The sequence below is a fragment of the Silene latifolia genome, chromosome 2 (assembly GCF_048544455.1).
Source record: "Silene latifolia isolate original U9 population chromosome 2, ASM4854445v1, whole genome shotgun sequence".
NCBI classification, from domain to species: domain Eukaryota; kingdom Viridiplantae; phylum Streptophyta; class Magnoliopsida; order Caryophyllales; family Caryophyllaceae; genus Silene; species Silene latifolia.
In genome coordinates, this window is record NC_133527.1 from 46,533,711 (window position 1) to 46,552,664 (window position 18,954).

At 35.3% G+C, this 18,954-nt stretch overlaps 1 protein-coding gene across 1 annotated transcript; it reads right to left on the minus strand.

Moving 5' to 3' along the window:
* Positions 1-500: 500 nt before the first annotated feature.
* LOC141642688 (wings apart-like protein 2) lies at positions 501-9,391 on the minus strand. Its single transcript, XM_074451557.1, has 13 exons — positions 8,616-9,391; positions 6,892-6,991; positions 6,277-6,616; positions 5,572-5,684; positions 4,712-4,837; positions 4,519-4,609; positions 4,281-4,388; positions 3,348-4,030; positions 2,605-2,873; positions 1,615-1,756; positions 1,203-1,312; positions 1,016-1,097; positions 501-927 (listed from the first exon to the last, which is right to left on the minus strand). Exons 1-13 carry the CDS (start codon positions 9,167-9,169, stop codon positions 844-846), a joined length of 2,802 nt encoding a protein of 933 aa, XP_074307658.1. The 5' UTR covers positions 9,170-9,391; the 3' UTR covers positions 501-843.
* Between the last annotated feature and the right edge of the window lie 9,563 nt (positions 9,392-18,954).

Here is an 18,954-nt window from a genome sequence, read left to right on the forward strand (position 1 = left end):
TGGTGAACCAAGCGACTTCTTAATGTAATCGAATTTTTATGATACATTTTGACTCGGCAAATAACCAAAGGACTTCCAATTTTATAAAAACAAATTCGTCATCTCGACCCATACCTGTCATGCTAATCTAATTCCAATTCCAAAGATTTTCCAAACACCATTTGAGAAGCTGAAATTTGGAATCGACTTTCACATAATTTCCAAACAAACATTTGGAATTGGATTTGAAACTAAGATCAAACATTTTGATTTCTACAACTCCAAACACCAGCTTAGGTAATGTGACTTTTTACGCAAAATTTTCTACATACGAATTCTCATGGATATTCTGATGACCATATTCAAGGTAAATTGTGACCGGATTAGTTTTCAGGCAAGGCAGGCTCTCCCAAGGATACCAGAAAGAGTTCATCTGAATGTTAAAATGTTTAGAGCAACTGATGAAATAGTGAATAAGAAAAGGCTATGTTGAATCCCCATGTTACAAAGAAGAGATGCAGTGAACAGTGGAATACAGTTGCTGCTATCAGTTTCGTATACTTTCATCCCCAAAGAAGTTGGAATGCAATATGAGCTATTTACTTTCAATGTGCTATTACAAAAATAACAGATTAAAAACATGAACAAAAGAATAACAAGACGCGAAAAAAAAAAAAAAAAAAAAAAAAAAAAAAAAAAAGAGCCCGAGAAATGGAAGCAGCTACCAAGGCTACTAATCTAAATATGCTACAATTCAACCACGGTTGACCATCCTTAAACCAGCTAATCCAGGACTCCGGCATGCACATACCAAGTCCAGGAGACTTTTATCATATGTACAGACAGCTCTGGTTCCTCGTTCTTTCACGGAACCCTACATGATTCGATTACTTCACTCACCGTTTTATGGGTCTCAGGCGAGATCATGTTCAATGTCAGATGAAATGTCTGGCAATAAAAAAAATTCAGAAAATCAATCAACGTCATGGCATGGCAGCAATACAAAAAAAATATCAGGAAAATCGGGTTTACTCACCACAAATCTATCAAGCACAGGTACCAGAGCTTTCAAGTTCCGATCCGGGAGGTAATTAGCAATAGCATTCCGTGTGTTCTTACTGATAATGTCGGGAATAAAATATTTCAATTAGAAAGGAAACTGGGGAGGGGGAGGGGCAGGATGAGGATAATGAGAAATAATCTAAAAAGAAATAAGTATAAACCTCTCAGTGGAAAGAAATGCTAACAAAAGAGCGGCGTAGGCTTCTACAATCATCTTCTCGGCTTCTTTCTCGCCTTGCAAGACCGCCTCATCATCATCATCATCATCATCCTGTTCATCATATCCGGAACATTTCATTGGTGTCTTAAGAATGCAGCTTGTGACTTTGTGTTATTTAAGTAGATAACACATTGTCCAGAGATAAACAGCTTATTGAATAAGAAACAGAAATTATGTGCAGATATAGTAAATAGAAAGATGCCAAGTTAACTGGTCGAGGCGTATAAGAATCTTCTATCAAAACCATTCATAAATGTACACCACCAACCCCGTCCCAATTCCCGACAACTGTCATCGTCTTATATGAGAATCGGAAGAAATTATAGAAAAACAAAGAAAATAGCGCTACTCACACAAGACTGAACTTCTTCTGCAGCCTCACCAGCTCCACTGTTGGACAAAAAGATGGAACACAGTAGCGGTATCACCCCCGTTTGAACTTCAGTTAGCTCACCGGAGCAGACAAATGATATTTTAGCAGCAGCAAGCCGTGATCTGCAGGGAATATCAAGCTTAAGTCTAAAGATTGAAGATAGAATCAAGTCACTTAGCTACACAAAACCAGCAATAATTGTTTTTGCAGGAACAGATAGGGTTAAGCCATAAATATAAGTTTAATTATTTGAATGGTAACCAATAAAGCGGTGCATGATTCCAGTATTCCACCATTAAACATAACACATAACCTGCAATAATTGTTCCTGTTTTGCATGATTCCAGTATTCCACCATTAAACATTAATATACCAATTTGACTGTATTGCTAGACATAACACTAACACATCATGGCAGCAACCTACACCCAAATTCAGCAGCAAGAGCCCATAATCGATAATGCAATTTTAGTTGTGTATCGCCATATAAGCTCCCCTATTTTTCAAACCTGATAATTGATAAAATCAAATGTCCTATCATGTTACATAATGGTATCACAAGAGGTCAGAGGGTCAATATCTTATGGTGCTCCCCCTTGAATAGATTAACAACTTTCAGAATCTAAATTGCAGTGTTTCTCAAGCAAAAGTTGCTAGAGCATGTTTTTTCCCTTTCTAAAAGCAAGTTATCAAATTGGAGATGGCGAGGTGATATAAATTAAGAGCCAAACTTTTTCCGAAAAAAAAAAGTAACAGAGTGGGGTTACTTGGATTGAGGGGAAAAGGGTGGATAAAAATAAGGGAGTAATAATTTTGGGTTATTTTAGTGAGTTTGGTACGAGGGTGATTATTCATCCAGGTAACTTATTACTCCCATAAGTTAAAACAGAAAAAGAGAAATCTCTAGGATAAAGACAGGCGTGAACAAATAAAAGAGTGAAGGCTAAGAGTAAAACTTCACCAAACTCACCTGTTATCACCATCATTCTCTACCAAATTCACCAGCAAGCCCAAAATACTAACAAGAAAATCTAGCTCTTGATCACTGAAATGGCCATCTTTCTCGCTCCCGAGACCTGAAATATTGGGCAACGGCATATTTTCTTTCCTCTGACCAGATGAAGAAAGACTGAACGCAGGAAAGTGCCTTGCTATCAGAAAGGACAGAGTTTCGAGGCCGCCACAGGCAGCAATTTGTTGACAACCCAAGGAATTGTCATTTGTCAGGTTCATGAGTACCTGCAGCAAAATCAATATTGCTGCCTTGTAAAACATCAACATATTACCAGATCGTAACAATCCAATCAACATGTATGTTTCACTCACTGAAGGATTCACATAAACACTACTCAAATAAGAGTAAGAATCCCTACATGTCAGCTAGTCCACATTCAACAAGGAACAAAAGTGCTTAGGCAAAATCAAACTGACAGCAAATCAGGTTTCTCCGAGCTATAAACAGAATTAAGCTTCAAAATTTCTTGAGTAAGAAACTGAAATCATAAGAATGGCATCACAGCCATATCCATAAAAGTAACACAAAAGTGACAAGAGATTCCTAATATAAAATGTCAGGCCATGAAGTGAAGGAAGAAAGTTATCGCATGCTCAGAAAATGCAACTCTACAAATTTAAGCAAGTTAGCAAAAAAAAAATTTATAGCAAAGATATATCTTCCAGAACTATATGGAAAGTCAACAAATCAAAATCTACCTTGATTACAGTCATCAGACAATCAGCCATCAAATTGCAATTCTCTTTGTCAATAGTTGTGCATGAGTTGTCACTCAACAGATGACTGCTCCCATTTTGTTGATCGTTGTGAAGCCCATCTTCGTTTGGCATTGGATGCAGAGTTTGATAATTTTCCTGACTCGATATTTGCTGAGATGAGCAGTCTGCCTGGCTCAGTATCAGATGTGATAGAGTCATATCGTCAACATCACTTAACAAGGGCCTTCTTTTTTGTTTTCGCCGCCCTTTCTTTCCCCCAGGAAGATTGTCCCACTTTGAGGGTGCGTAATCATCTTCATCAAAGGCAAACGGGTCTTGACTATCATCTAGATCTATAACCATGTCGTCAATGTTATCATTATCATAAGGTCCCTTACTAAGATCAATTATTGCGTTTGAGCCATTGCCATTTGTGTGCAGCCCACTATTGTAACTGCTCGATGTGAGACTGCATGAACCAGATCCGACTGAGCTACTGATCTCTATCAATGATTTTCCCAGCCAAGACCTTGCTGTAGGTCCAGAGGATTGAGGTAATGATCTAGATTCGGATGTAAAGGACCGCTGACTGCTCTGAGATGTACTCAGACTTGTCTGTGAAGAATATCTAGCCATGCTAGCACACTCTTTAGAAAAGTGCGGGGAGAAAACACCACAGTCCGCTGAAAAGATAAGAAATTATATAAGCCACAATGCCGAAACCAGGGCAACTGATAGATTATATTACAACACAATGGTATCCAACAGCAGATCTCTCATGTAATATCGGAAATCCGTCCACTTTATTATCAACTAACTAATAGCTAAACGCTAATAAGCCAATGAACACCTTAGGTGGCTCGCTCCCACAACAACTACTATCATGGTTAAGAGAAAAAAGACAACCTAGAATTTAGAGTGCAAAGTATTAACCTTGTTTTGAGCTAAAATCAGCTGCAGGACAATGAACTGCTCCATTTGAATGAACTGCAGGCGCTTCAGGACTGGAAGTTGCAGACGAAATTCTCAGCAAAGAGAGCTCTGTAGGAGGAATGAGCAGAAGAGTAGTAACTTGAGAAACAACAAAAACACTCTCAACAACTTGTGCACCAAATAGGTGATCCGTGATCTGCGATTAAAGATTTTCTAACAGCAAATTTTAAGAAAGTACCTGAGAGAATCTTGATGAAATTGACCATGAGTTTTACAAAGGACAAAGATCCTAGACCGGCCACATTCCCTTTCAGTCTAAGAAGATGCCTCTGTGATTAGAAAGATGAAGCGATAAACAAGAATGTCAACTACACAGCGACTGCGTCATGTCAAGACAAGCCTCATAATTCAAAAGATCTGAATTCATTTACCTGGTTTTCCTTGCTTAGAAACGTTGCGTTCTCCATTATTTTCAAACACTTTAACAGCAGTGGCAGACATTCCGCTTTGCCATCTTTGGACACGCTACTTGCACGTGCAACATGCTCAGTTAAGCCCTGGGGGAGGCATCCGTAGATCAGGTTTTATACAGACAATGAAACAAAATAGTGGAAAACCATGCATAATCATGATCAAGATACTAAACAACCAATGCCAGTAAAAGCATACATCATATGCTGATAGCTTGCACAATTAGTTTCTTGTTTCGGCTAATAGACAAGATTTCCTATTAGTGCTTGTTTTTTTAATACAAGAGTGCTCGATCACAATATACACACTTAAAAGCGTAGTCAAACATAGCCTCGGAACCATGGAAATTTTATGTCAGACAAAAGTTTTAAATTTTGCTTTCATCAAACACACCATATCTTCTCCAGTTACTACTAAAAAATAATTAGCATAGAAAAATATTGATGTTTCAACGTATCTCATTCACTTTACACTCCGTAGTATCTTCAACTCTGAACTCTCTACCTAGAACCAGGGGAGAATAACCAACACTATAAGGGGTTTGTAACTAAGAGATAGTACTAATTACCACATAATGTGCAGAAAGATGAAAGAGCAGTAATCACATGCATCTCACTCACATCAAAAATTAAAATACAATCCTCACTCATGACATTGTGCTGTTCAAAATAACAAGACTCAACAGTGATGACATGCATATGTCTCAGTTGTTTCGAAAAGAAAACATTCAAGGTACTTCATTAGCATGCTAGCAGTTATAAACTATAAAATTAGAAGAGGAAAAAAATTCTCTACTACTAAACAAACTACAAGGTCACACCTCCAAAGTGGAATGAAACTTTACTGCAAGCTCAAATACTTCATCAAGTCCTCCTAACTCCCGTAATTTATCCTTGAAGTTACCGCCTGTTTTTCTTACTGTGCCAGTGGTGTCTGAGAAAAATACAAAGAGCAAAGGGTCAACATAAACATACATTACTTGAAACTACAGAATAGACAACACAGAGATGTACTTTCACTTAGGGGTAAGACTCCATACATACTATCATTCTTACTCCGTGATAGGCAAGAACCTTTGAGGCACACTGTTATGTTGTTGTAATGGATAGCAGAGAAATGAAGGGTGAAGATAAATGGCTGAATACATTAACGGGGGTAAAACTAGATTTAAATACGGTTAAATGGCGGAATGCTTCTCAATAAAGCTAAAGGCATTCGATCAGTACCACAAAATAAAGTTTGCAAAGAGCTCGTTGCATGCCAATCAACTGCTATTTGTATTTTCAATTGTTAAATGAACTTCTGTGCATTCAATAGTTTAATGAACTTCGACTTTCAATATGTAACTTCAATTATTTTTATTATGCCATTATGGCATGGCATAATACACAAGAAAGTACCAATTCATGATATATTGATTCTGAATGTCCCCTATGCCTAATATATGTGCTAGAAACAGAACTAAACATTAAAAAATACTAGTTAAATTTTAATCAGGAAAACACAGCCTTAACATATGTCTTACCTTCAATAGAAATTGTTGACAAGCATGCTTTTTCCATAGTTAATAAGGACACCCAGTTTGAATTTAACTCGGGCCTGGACATGTTGCCCTTCTCTGCAATGCTTGCCTTCAAGTCCTTGAAACTAACAAGGGACTCCAGAACCTTTTCAGCTATAGCAGTAGAGCTTGTATCGATCTTTCCGGGTATATCATGTGGAATAAGCATGTCTTTTCGCAATCCAAGAAGTTTCTGGCTGATGCTTGGCGCTTTGTTAGCAACGGTTTCAGGTACTACCGGTTTCAGCAATTTCAGCAGAAACCGTATAGATGGTGTTGAATCCACAAGATAACTATCCTGACTCTGAAAAAAAAAATATTCGACTCTTGAAAAGGAACATGGAGGTGACTAAAACAATATATCCAATTTAACAACATTGATGAGCACTGTGAAAAACTAGTACTTAAACGATTGCGTGCATGTGAGGGTGTGACCTCATGTGCACTGGGGTGCACTATAATATATGGACACAGTGGAATGTAGCTCAATAAAGTACAACAAGCTTCTGGAGTTCAGACTTTTTGTGAATAAAAATACAACTACTATTATGGAGGCTAGGGAAAGTCACAACTACATACATCATTCGCTAGAGTGTAGAAGAGAGTGGCAGCAGCCAAGTTACTTGGTGAATCGTCAAGGCTAAGATCCAGAATTGCATCAATGATTGTCTTTGCCATGCTGAAAACAAAACAACCATTAATAGACATAATCAACACAAATTTCCATGAGAAAGCAGTTTGAGAAAAAATTTCATAAAGGTTAGACCATAAAGAAAAAGTCAATAAATTGCCAAACAGTTATAGACAGTACAAAGATGAAAAATCAATCAACAGGAGCTACATAATTTCGAGTGGGATCAAACAACCAAAAATCAGACAATCAAGCACTTGGATTAATTCATACTAGAAAGGAGGAAGCTTGGTTACTCGAGCAGTCTGTGTGTAGACCAATTTCGTCACAACTCACACAAACTGGAGCCAATAGGACACAGCTTTGATACAAACCGCAAAAGTAATAAAAATTAAAGCAGTACAGACTACAGAGTGAAGTCGTGGCAGAGGAAGTTATGACAGATGTAGTTATGTTTCTAAGATGGAAGATTCACAAACATACTTTGCCACATCACCCACAAGAACTAGGCTATAATAACGTCATGAGCATACTTAGAGCCACATTTACTTAAAAAGGAGTATAAGTCCAAGCTTTAATATCACCCTGTCTTTAATAGTGTTTTCAACACAATGGTAAGTCAACAATATCTGCATACGTTGGACCCTACTCGCCTGCCACAATACCAGGGTAATGTTGTCATTGTTGGTGCTCGAGATAAAAGTGCACAAGTATATGAGTATGTCATCAATGATCACCTCAATGACAAAGCTTGGGATGGTATCACAACTTCGACTAAAACCCAACAACACAATGGTCCTTGACATGCAAATATCCCATTTACAAATTCCAACACCAACCAAATTAATACTCCGTACATTCTGGGAGGTTTCGATTATCCCAGTTAAGTTGACCTCATATGACTAAGGATTATTAGATAAGCAGTCCTTAAGGCCTTGTTTGAATACCAAAATAGGGGGGAAAGGGAGGGAATGGGAAGGGAGGGAAGGGGAGGGGAGGGAGAATGGAGTGATTTTCCCTTCAAATCTTTCCTTTGTTGGTGGAGAAATAATTTGACTTGGAGGAGGGAAATGGAGGGGCTCCAAATCCCTCCACCTCCATTTTGCTAACCAAATAATGGATTTCTCATCCCTTCAAATCCCTCCCCTTCCTTTTCCTCAAATCCTTTAATCCAAACACCCTAAGGCTTTGTTGTACCAAAAGAGGAGGGAAAGGGAGGGGAGGGGGAAGGAGGGAAGGGGGAATAGGGAGTAGATGTTTGGATACAATTTCCCCCCAAATATTTGCTATGGTGGGGGGATTTTGATTAGGCTTGAAGGAGGGAAAATAGATCCCTCCAAATCCCTCCTACCCCAAATGTTATCCAAACAAGCAATTTTAAATCCCTCCCTTCCCCTCCCTTTCCTTTCCACCAAAACCCCCCATCCAAACAAGCCCTAAATACGAAATTTTTTGCCTTTGATTTACAAGTGGCTAACTAGGAAGTTCCTAATTGTCAATATTCACACCCTAAATGCCAATGAAGTAGGAAGTCATTGTTTTACTTTGAATGACTTCCATAATCACAAAAGCACATCATACACACTATAATGCTTTCCAAAGAAACAATCCCAAACATTTCAATGAAGAATACCAACATCATTAAAAAGAAACTTGAAAAATCGAAATGTACCCTTGAGCTTTGAGAAGGCGACGCTGCTGAGAAGAAGAACAAACATTCAACAAAGCCAATAAACTGGCCCGTCGAACCTTAACCCCTTTTTGCCCTTTCCTCAACCCATCCAATGCAAACTCAACCTCATCCACACACTCCATCATCTCCCCACACTCTTGTGTCTCCATCAACGACGTCGTTTTCGCCGTCTCCCTCCTCCCATCGTTCAATTTCCTAGCTTTCTCTCTCCTTCTGGGCTTCAACAGCTGCAACGGGGACCCCAAATTAGTATCATTTTCCGCCGAATCGAGAAATCGCGTTGAATCTTGGGAAGAAAACGTGAAATTGAAGGTTTCCTGGGAATTATTTCGGAATTCTAGGGTTTCTTGAGAAAAAGAGGAATTATTATTATAATAGGAAGAAGAAGAAGAGGGTAGTTGTTGTTGGTCGTTGTCGTCTTCCTTGAAGGCAAAAGGGTCGTAAACGTCGTCGTTTAGTGAAGAAGGTGGTGTTTCCGAAAATGCCCTTCCGGTAGTACCCCTGCTCCGACGTCCGTACGTTCGTACAATCATTTTTGAATTCAACGGGGAATTGAATTACATGGAGAAAGGGCAACGAACGGGGAAGTAAGATTGAATTTGAATTCAAGAACGGATAGAATTTGAATTTGAATATCTGGGTTTTAAGTTGAAAGAGGAAGAAGAAGATCTTCGAGCTGAAAGAGAGGAGGAAGAGAGAGGGTGTGTCAGATTTGTAATTTGGGAAATGTGAGTTGATTTTTGTTTCATTGGTTTGGTTTGAATTTCTAGATATATTCACCTCCATTTCGTATGTATTTTTGTTTGGGTATTAAATTACGTAATTTATCTTTGCGTACATATTTTTTATTTCAATGATGTCGCTAAGAAATTAATTAACCTATCCTCTCCTTTCCTAGCAATTCAACTCGCAAATTCAACAAAGTTATTCAAACATACACCCTAATTTGAATGTAAATTAAATATTCATTAATGGTAAATAATTCCCTCCAATCCAATCTAAACTACCTACTTGCTTTTGGGTGGTCTTCGAGACGATACTTTAACCGCATTTTTCTTCCTTTGTATATAATTTTTTTTTGCAAAAAATATAATTTATGAAAGATATTTTCATAATACAACTAAATATGTAAATTTTATCGTTCAAAGTTTTATATTTTTCCGTGTATTAGCGGTCAAACTTTTCAAAAGCAAGTGGGTAGTTTGGATTGGATTGAAGGGAGTATTAAACTAACCAGTGTCCTCCTTCATTTTTTTTATTTAATTTGTAGTTTTACTAGTTTAGACTTGTGCAATAAATGCACGGTATATATAATTTTTTTTTATAAATAAATTATTTATAAAATAGTGATATTTCATTAATCGTCTATATTTTTTTGTTATTGTATTTTGCTTTGTTGATAATTAATCAAGAGGATTGGGTAATGTGCTGAAATGTAATTTAAACAAAATATTTTTTTATCCACAAAGCTAATAATTTCAATTTTTTAATTCTCTCAATTTTTTTGTCACGAAAGTAATAATAATGATTTACAATTTTGTTTCATATGTAGTATGTATGAAGTCATTCTCAAATAATAGTATATAAAAGATTTAGCAATTTATCATTTTATATAAATTGTATTTATAGTTTAATTAAGAGATTATAATTTAGAGTTAGTGAAAATAATATAATTTGATGAAAAATTAATTTTAATTAAAAGATAACAATTAATCAATCAATCAATACATCTATCTATATTAATAAAGGAAGCTTTTTTCGAGCGTTTATAGAGTCTCCAACTTTTACGTACCACTCCATATTAAAAAAAATAAAAAAATTCTATCCTTCTACAAGAAATTCGACTATGAATTTTAATAACAATAAGAACTCAAATTCTCAAATAGTCAAAAGATAAAGATGTCATTTGCATCCTAATTGAAATAAAATTCCCAAATCTCATCGTATCTACCACTTCCTCTATATATATATTTGATCATATTGCATCTTGCATATCACACAGACCCCTGTTTGAAACAATCCCCTTCCTTCTATGATGTTTTAATATTTTTTTATTTAATTAGTTAGCCAAGAATATTGAATACAATGATTTTACTGACATTATTCGTTAATTTTATTTATGATGAAGGTTAAGAATAAATAGATCTCGGAAGAATATATTGAAGACCATACATATACACGATGGCATTAATACACTATCTACTTACAGTAAGAGACAATGTCTATTTATAATTAGAAAAGTTTCTTACCTTACAATTGGAAATTAGCAATTTCATGACATGATCAACATGGGGTATGATACTTATGTTATACTCCGTATAATTGTGTGTAGCAAATTTTGTGTACTCCGTGTGTATTGCAATTATGTTTCAACTACAAGTAATATATTCTCCAATAGCAGTGAGTAGACTATACAACCAGTTATATTGGTTGTATATTAAATAATTCGAGCTTTATAATGAATTATTTGATCTTAAACCTATACATTACGAGCTTTATTAGAAAAAACTTGAGCTTCATTATAAAAATATTGATTTTAAAAAATTATAATGAAATTCAAGAATAGTATATATAAGCTCAACTAGAATTTAATTTTGACAAAAAAAAAATTTAAATATAAATCAAAAGTTATAAAAGCTCAAAAAAAATACAAATAAGCTCAATTAAATTTATGATGGTTGTACAATACTCTTGTACAACAGGTTGTATAGTAGTATTTGTGCTCCAATAGTCCAACACGTAGATGGAGATGACGTGGGTTAGATTTACTAAAGTATGCTCCCGTCAGCTTATTTACATAAGGTATTGTATTGCGTTATTTCGAGCTTGATTTGTAAAATATATTTATGGCCACATTCCTCTGATTTTTTTTTTAGTTATCCTCTACTATGTATGGTTAATTTTGTTACAATAATAAACTAATAATATATATTATTCTGTAAAAGTTTAGGTATTATGTAATGTATCTTGCATTGAAATCAATGTTTGTTTTTTGGGATGAAGCATTTGACGAGTGTCCAACTATCCTATAATGATCTACCAAAAAAAATGCATAGATGCTATCCATAGTAAAATATTGCTACGTAATTTAACAAAATATACTAAATATATTGATGGAGCAATAATAACCGATTTTAGCATTAAGATTGTGAGTCTTGATATGAAACTTTATGGTACTTATTGCAAATTTCATGCTAAATTGCTAATGCAAATACATGACTTGATTTATTATATAAATTAAAGTTTTTTTTATGAAGGATATGCAATTCAACTCTTAAAACAAGCTTTGAGCAATAGTCTAACGGCAATAAAGTTCTATCATAAAAAGAGATTAATTGGCTAAAATTTGAATGTTATCAAAATTCGGGAGGTGCAGTTCGAGAATTGGTTTTGCGGTAGGATAAATAATCTAAACTAAACTAAACTGAATAAGATTAACTGAATTGAAATAAGCTGAAATTAAGTCCAAAAGAACAGGACCTAAATAATAAAAACTCGTTTCTTTACTTTTGTTTATTGGGTGTACTACATACCAAGATATGAATCCCTATCCATGGTATACTACGTATTTGGATTCCGTAAACGAGTGTATACTTTTATGCATGTCTTTTAAAATCGAAAAATGGGATGATTAATAGTCTATGTGTATGAGAGGATTGCAATGCATTCACACTTTAAACTTAAAAGGATATTTTTGTGAGGGAGTTGTGTTAGAGTATAACTTGACATTCAACGATAGTTCAAGAGACCGAATATTACAAGTGGCCCGTGCATCGCACGGGCATTAAATCTAGTATATATAAAGCAAAAAGTTTTCGAGCGATATTAAAGAGTCCAATGTTTTTAGAATTCCTATTAAGTGTAGATCTAACTTTTTCCTCTTAATAATTTATGAGAAAATTATCCTAATTAAAGTAGATATAATAATTTATGAGAAAGTAATCCTAATAGAAGTAAATCTAATAATTTATAAGAAAAATAATACTAATAGAAGTGGATCTATAATTTATCGATTATATAACATAATAACAGAAAAATAATGTTATAAAGCATATTTATTTTAGAAATATTTATAAAGCAAAAAAAAAGTCATATAATAAACGTATAAAAGTGTTAAAATTGTATATGTTATAAACATATAATTAATCTTTGTGAGAAAAAAAAAAGATCCTAATTTCTTACAAATATAAAATATTGTCAAAAATCTAAGTTGTTCGATTTTAACTACTTGGTGAAATTCGTGTAGTAATAAAGATAATTTTATTTGGAAACTTTTTTGAATATTTAAAAGATTTACAAAAGATTCGAGTTAGTAATTATAACCAAACCTGTAATTGTCTTACAAATACCAATGCTGAACTTTATTTAAAAAAAAAATACTTCATGAAAAAGTAACATGTTATAATTGGAAAAGGAGGTAAAGAATGACATTTACTTAGCATTTGACAGAGACAAATTTCTGCAATGACAATATTAGAAATAAACAACTTCAACGATGTCATGAAATAGTTCTAACTCTAACTTTCTATAACGTATCAAATGTGTATGATTAGATTACCAATAATATTCACATAAGATTGAAAAAAATTGAGCTACTATTTAAAAATATTAAATCATTCTCATATCGATTTTGTCAAATGAGCCAAAAAATTAAATACAAATGAACAAAGTCAAGAATTTCGATTTTATGCGGACTAATAATTCAAGAACCAGCTAACTATGAATAAATCAGTGTAAATATATATACAAATTGCGAGAACTATATATAATCTACTATTATATCACCGATTTGTTTTTTCAAACTATTTTCAAATCCATATCAAATCCATAATAGAAGTTAAAAATGTATTGAACTGCCAAATATACAAAATTATGCGGTTACACCAATTTTACTTTCTAAATTCCAATTCTTCTATGTGTTTTTATTCACTTAATTATTTACCGCAGTTTGCGAATGGCTGGTTATTACTTTGTCATGTACTGATTGTATATTTAAAAGTGCAATAGTTCACGGTAGCTTTTCAAAGGTGTTTTTCTTCTTGGAAAAATTCCACTTTGCTAACCTAAGTTTAAAAATTTCATTTTGGTGGCTTAAAACATTTAATAGTCAACTTTAATCTTAAGTAATTATATTTTCAGTAAAATGCAGTGCAAAATTGGATATTAAACAGCATACAAAATAGTAATATTGCAAAAAATGAGTGATTTGTTATGTTCAAAATATTTTTTTAGTACTCCCTCCATTACCTTTTATCTTCTCATTTCAATAAAATTCTCTCACATATATTAGAGAAGTGGCGGGGGAATAAAAGATGATGGAGGGAGTATAAAATATTAAGAATGTTATGTATAGGTCACTTAAGTGTGAAGTAGACCTGAAGGCACCAAAATGGAATTATGCAAACCTCATGACACTAAAATGAAATTGGGCTAAACCTCAGGGTATCAAAGTGGAAATAATCATTTTTTTTGTTAATAGTTAACTATGGGGTATCACATAAGGGTTTAGTTGAATATAAAGTACTCCTTTGTGTAATAAATTAGGTAATTGCATATATAAAAGGTAATTGCATATATATTGGTTAAGAAGTGAAACGATTGTACGTATATATTTAGTAATTTGAAGACATTTTCTTAAAATTGAAACTCTTTCTGAAAATTTGTTCATTTTGTTATTATAAATAAAGAGTAGAATAACAATGTAAGATAATGAGACTTGATCATTTTGTGAATAGATAACATTTCAAATAAACAAAAATGATTTACAATATAATTTTAATAGAACTAATCTAAAACTAATCGACTTTAAGAGTAGTATCATAATATCCTACTCCCTCGAATCCACACAAAACCCCTGATTTGTTTTTCGGTGGTCAAACTTTGAAAAATTTGACCGTCAATTCACTTAAAAACATATATCACATCTAAAAAATTAAATTTCGTATTATATATTTTACATGAAGTTCATAGGGAACAACCCATCTTAATGGTTAATAGTTAAAAACAAATTTTTATTGTTTAGAGATCTAACAAAAATCCTTCAAACAGGCTACATATATAATTGAGATACATGTTTTGCGTACCACCATTCAACATTTACACGGTCGTATTCTTACAAAATGGAATATTCGTAATGTTGTAAGTTAATCTAATTTACGAATCTTATAAAATCGGCCTCAGTTATCACGTGTTCATTTTATAGAATTAAACCACATTTTTGGGAATGACGTTTTAAATAACTAAAATTGGTGGTGCGTACAACAATAAAAGTAGGTAATTACATAATACAACGGTGCCTTCGGATGCTATACAACTGATATAATTAATACCAAAAGGAGTAGATTTTAAGTTAAAGGGACTGCTGATCCATTAATAATCAACTAAATCAACCCAAAAGTTTTCTATGTTCCGATTTTCAAGATAGTTGGACTTTTTTTTAATCAACTTAATTGACTTCTACTATCAAACCATGACAATGTAAACCAACGTTTGCAATCTGTTGTTCCCCAAAATCTTAGAACATTCAACATGCATATTGTTAAAGATGATCCTAATGGGAGCTTCATGCATTCTATTTAACAGAATATATTTTTGTACTGTTGTTTAGTGACTACTAATTTTATTGGAATTCAGTATAAATTTGATTTTACGAGAAGGTATATAAAGAGCAAAACAGTCTCTTGATTGTAAATAGTTAAGGTAAACTTTTGCTATAGGAGATCTAACATTTTCTCTAAACACACTAAATATAGATAATTATGATACTTGTTGCTTTACGTAACATCATTTAGTTTACGTAATTTTTATAGGTTAAAATAATTTGCAAAACTCATAAAGGTCTGTCTTAGTTATTAAGGGCGGTTCATTTGGTGAGCTGCGCTATATTCTTCATATGTTACTTAATGTTTTACAACTGAAATAATAAGTACTAAATGACAACTCCTATGCTAAAAGCACTAATAGTTCATTGATCAACTATATCAACCACGAACTTTTGTTTATCAATGATTTAAACATAATTGAACTTCTTTTATCAACTATAGAATATATTTATACAGATGATCCTAATGGGAGCCCCGTGTATCGCACGGGCTTTTCAACTAGTTTAATGTAATAAAAATGTAATTATTAATTTCCTTGTTTAGTGAATGCACATAATTGTAGTTACCTTCCTTATTTTAAAAGATGATTTTTGGAGCGAAAAAGTGAGAATTTCTATTGTTTTAGTAGATAGGGGATGATAGATTTTACGGTTTGCAAGATCCGAGCAGTCTGAATCAGTGGTTTGAGTTGTCTGAAATGGTGAAGCAATTTCCGGGCATAAATGCTTAGACGTCAACACAATATCGAGAATAGTGGTCGAATTTCTCATAGTAGACGGTTGGGGAGGTTGTTTCTGGGCTGGAGATTCATGAGCCGTGGTGGCTCCATCATCATGGCCTCATGGGAGATGCAGGTGGTAGGGGTGTTGGAGGTTGGTGATTGGTTGGGTGGGGTAGTCGGGTAGGGATAGGGTGATGTATTACGGGAGTGTATAATGCATTTCAAGCTTTTTTTTGTATTTACATTATGTAGTACAAATGGTAAAGAAGAGAGAGAAGGGAAGAGCATCCTCTCTCACATAAATATCTTTCCTTGGATTCCTTCCGAGGGAAGACACTTACATAGAGACAAAAGATCCTTGTAAGGAAAGACAACGACATTCAGTCAATCAATCACAACAACAACAACAACTTCATTCTCTCTCTAGAAGTAAGACTAGCTAAAACATCTAAGAGAAAGACAGACAACGAGCCTCACGCCAAAGGTCCCGGCTATACATCTGAAGATACCATACTGACTTAGGCATCGGAGAGGTCCCCATCGAGACACCCTCCCTGAGGTAGAGGGGCACCATCTCATCCAACTTTCGAAAAGAGCGCGTTGACCTAACCCAAGCTTGGGTGACGCTAACTTGATTATTTTCAACAAGAAACAATGGCGCCGTCTGTGGGGAACTTTACATAAAAGTCTTACAAGAATCACCCTAAAAATGTCTCGATCGTAAAACGTCGGAGAAGGACATTCCAAGCGTTCTAAGTACTCTCACAACCTAGCACCGTCAAGATTTCATTCAGCCCGATCTACCACTCAGCTATAGATCCAAGCGGTGACGCCTGATGCCACTACCCTTCGTGACGCTGACATCCGCCTTAAGGGGGTAGCGACTCACGATGACACGCCAGACCACCCAAGGCCACGGCTAATCAAAACATAACTCTGAGCCCAAACGAGTTAGCCACAATGATCACGGCTTTACAACAAGCCCATGTTGTTCTCTCAACCCCTCCAAGAAAGGAGAACGTTGAGAAAAGTCCAACCCGTATCACTCCCAAACAGTTGTTCAGTGACAAGACTTCAATGGAGGTGGATAATAGCATGCGTCATGAGAAGACCCGTACTCACACAGTGCAGGAGTTGACCGCATCATCATATGACGATCACACTCCCCGAGCGCTTCCAAGAGAAGTTAGATGCCAAGTTACTTCTTAACTTAGATTAAGATGGTCTTATTTTTTTTTTTGGGGTAAAATGTAAGAATATATTAATAAAAGGATATCATAGTACAAGGGCCATATATAATAATTACAAGAGATTCATGCTATCTAGCCATTCAAGAACATCATGTTTCAAATGTTGAATATCCCTACTCCTAATCCTAGCTTTCACCTCCTGCTCTATCACTTTACTAAGCATTTCAGGCCTGAGAATAGTCAGCTCCACCCTACTCTTATTCCTTTGCTGCCAGACCTGATAGATCATGCACATAAGCACAACAAAATACACCCTTTTCTGGACTTTGGTACCATTTTTATGCAAACACCAATCCATCAGATCATTTGTAGTAAAAGCTCCCCCAATAATCTGATTCACAGACTGTATAATTCTCCTGCTATAAACACATGAAAAAAAGAGATGTTCCTGAGATTCAGTGTCTTGCCCACACAGAAGACAGTCTGCATCACTGGCAACCCCATACTGCAGAAGCTTATTCTTAGTCTACAGTGAGCCCATAACCATCCCATAAAATTATTCTTAGGTATGTTCCAAGGATTCCAAACCACATTCATCCAACAAACTTGAGGCCTGATCCCTCCCAGCCACCTGTAGCAGCCAGCAGGAGAGTATCCCTCTGGTTGATCATGCCATCTGCCAGTAGAATAGCCTGCTGCAAGCTCCTGTTTGACCCTGCATATACGCCTCCAAACCCAGCTGGAATTGGTAGTAGGCTTATAATCAGGCCAAGCCCTTCCTTTGAGATAATTACATTCCACCTAGTGAACCCAGACAGTGTCCCTTCCCTCATAGACCCAGTCCACAAGTCTCCCTACTAGAGCTTTATTCCACAACTCCATTTCCTTAAGCCCTATACCCCCTTCCTCTTTAGGTCTGCACACTTTGTCCCAAGCCACCAAAGAAGCTTTCCTATAATCAGTACCCCCATCCCATAAGAAGTTCCTGCAAGTAGCTTCTACTCTTTGAATTATCCCTTTGGGAAGAATAAACAATGAGGCCCAGTAGGAACAAAGACTCTTTAACACAGCCTGTACCAAGACCATTCTTCCTGCATATGAGAATTTCCTAGCCCCAAAGCTATGGATTTTAGAGCAAATTTTTTCTACCAAACAGTCACAATGTCTCTTCTGCAATCTAGTAGTTTGGATAGGCAAGCCTAAGTATTTGAAAGGAAGCTCCCCTTCCCTGAACCCAGAAACACTTAGAATCTCCTGCTTGAGTTGATCAGATACCCCACAGAAGTAAGCATTGGATTTTGAAGCACTTACTTTTAGACCAGTAGCTTTTGAGAAAGTAGAGAATGACCTCGGTAATAGCATCATTGACTCTGCATCCCCTCTAATGAACATAAGGACATCATCAGCAAACATCAGATTAGTGAGCCCTAATTTTTTGCACATTAGATAAAATCCAAACTCATATTTAGCAGCTGCATATTTGAGGGTTCTGGTAAGGTATTCCATACACAGAGTAAAAATGAGGGGTGAAAGAGGGTCTCCCTGCCTCAGACCCCTCTTCCCTGGAAAGAAACCAAATATCTCACCATTCAAAGAAATAGAAAAGGAAGTTGTAGTAATGCATTGCATTACCATATTCTTAAATCTTAAGGGAAAGTTCAACATGATCAGCAGCTTGTCCACAAACTCCCACTTTACAGTGTCATAAGCTTTCTGTAGATCAATTTTAAACATACACCTGGGAGAAGAAGAAGGTCTTTCATACAGTCTAATCAGATCCTGACATATCAGAATGTTCTCTTGAA

What these genes read in the sequence shown, in the direction of transcription:
- LOC141642688 (XM_074451557.1), bottom strand. Translation starts at nt 9,169, where the DNA reads ATGATTGTACGAACGTACGGACGTCGGAGCAGGGGTACTACCGGAAGG. An exon ending in TCTACACTCTAGCGAATGAT is followed by an intron (nt 6,617 to 6,891) that starts GTATGTAGTTGT and finishes TTTTTTTTTCAG; the next exon opens with AGTCAGGATAGTTATCTTGT. An exon ending in CTGTGCTTGATAGATTTGTG is followed by an intron (nt 928 to 1,015) that starts GTGAGTAAACCC and finishes TTTTATTGCCAG; the next exon opens with ACATTTCATCTGACATTGAA.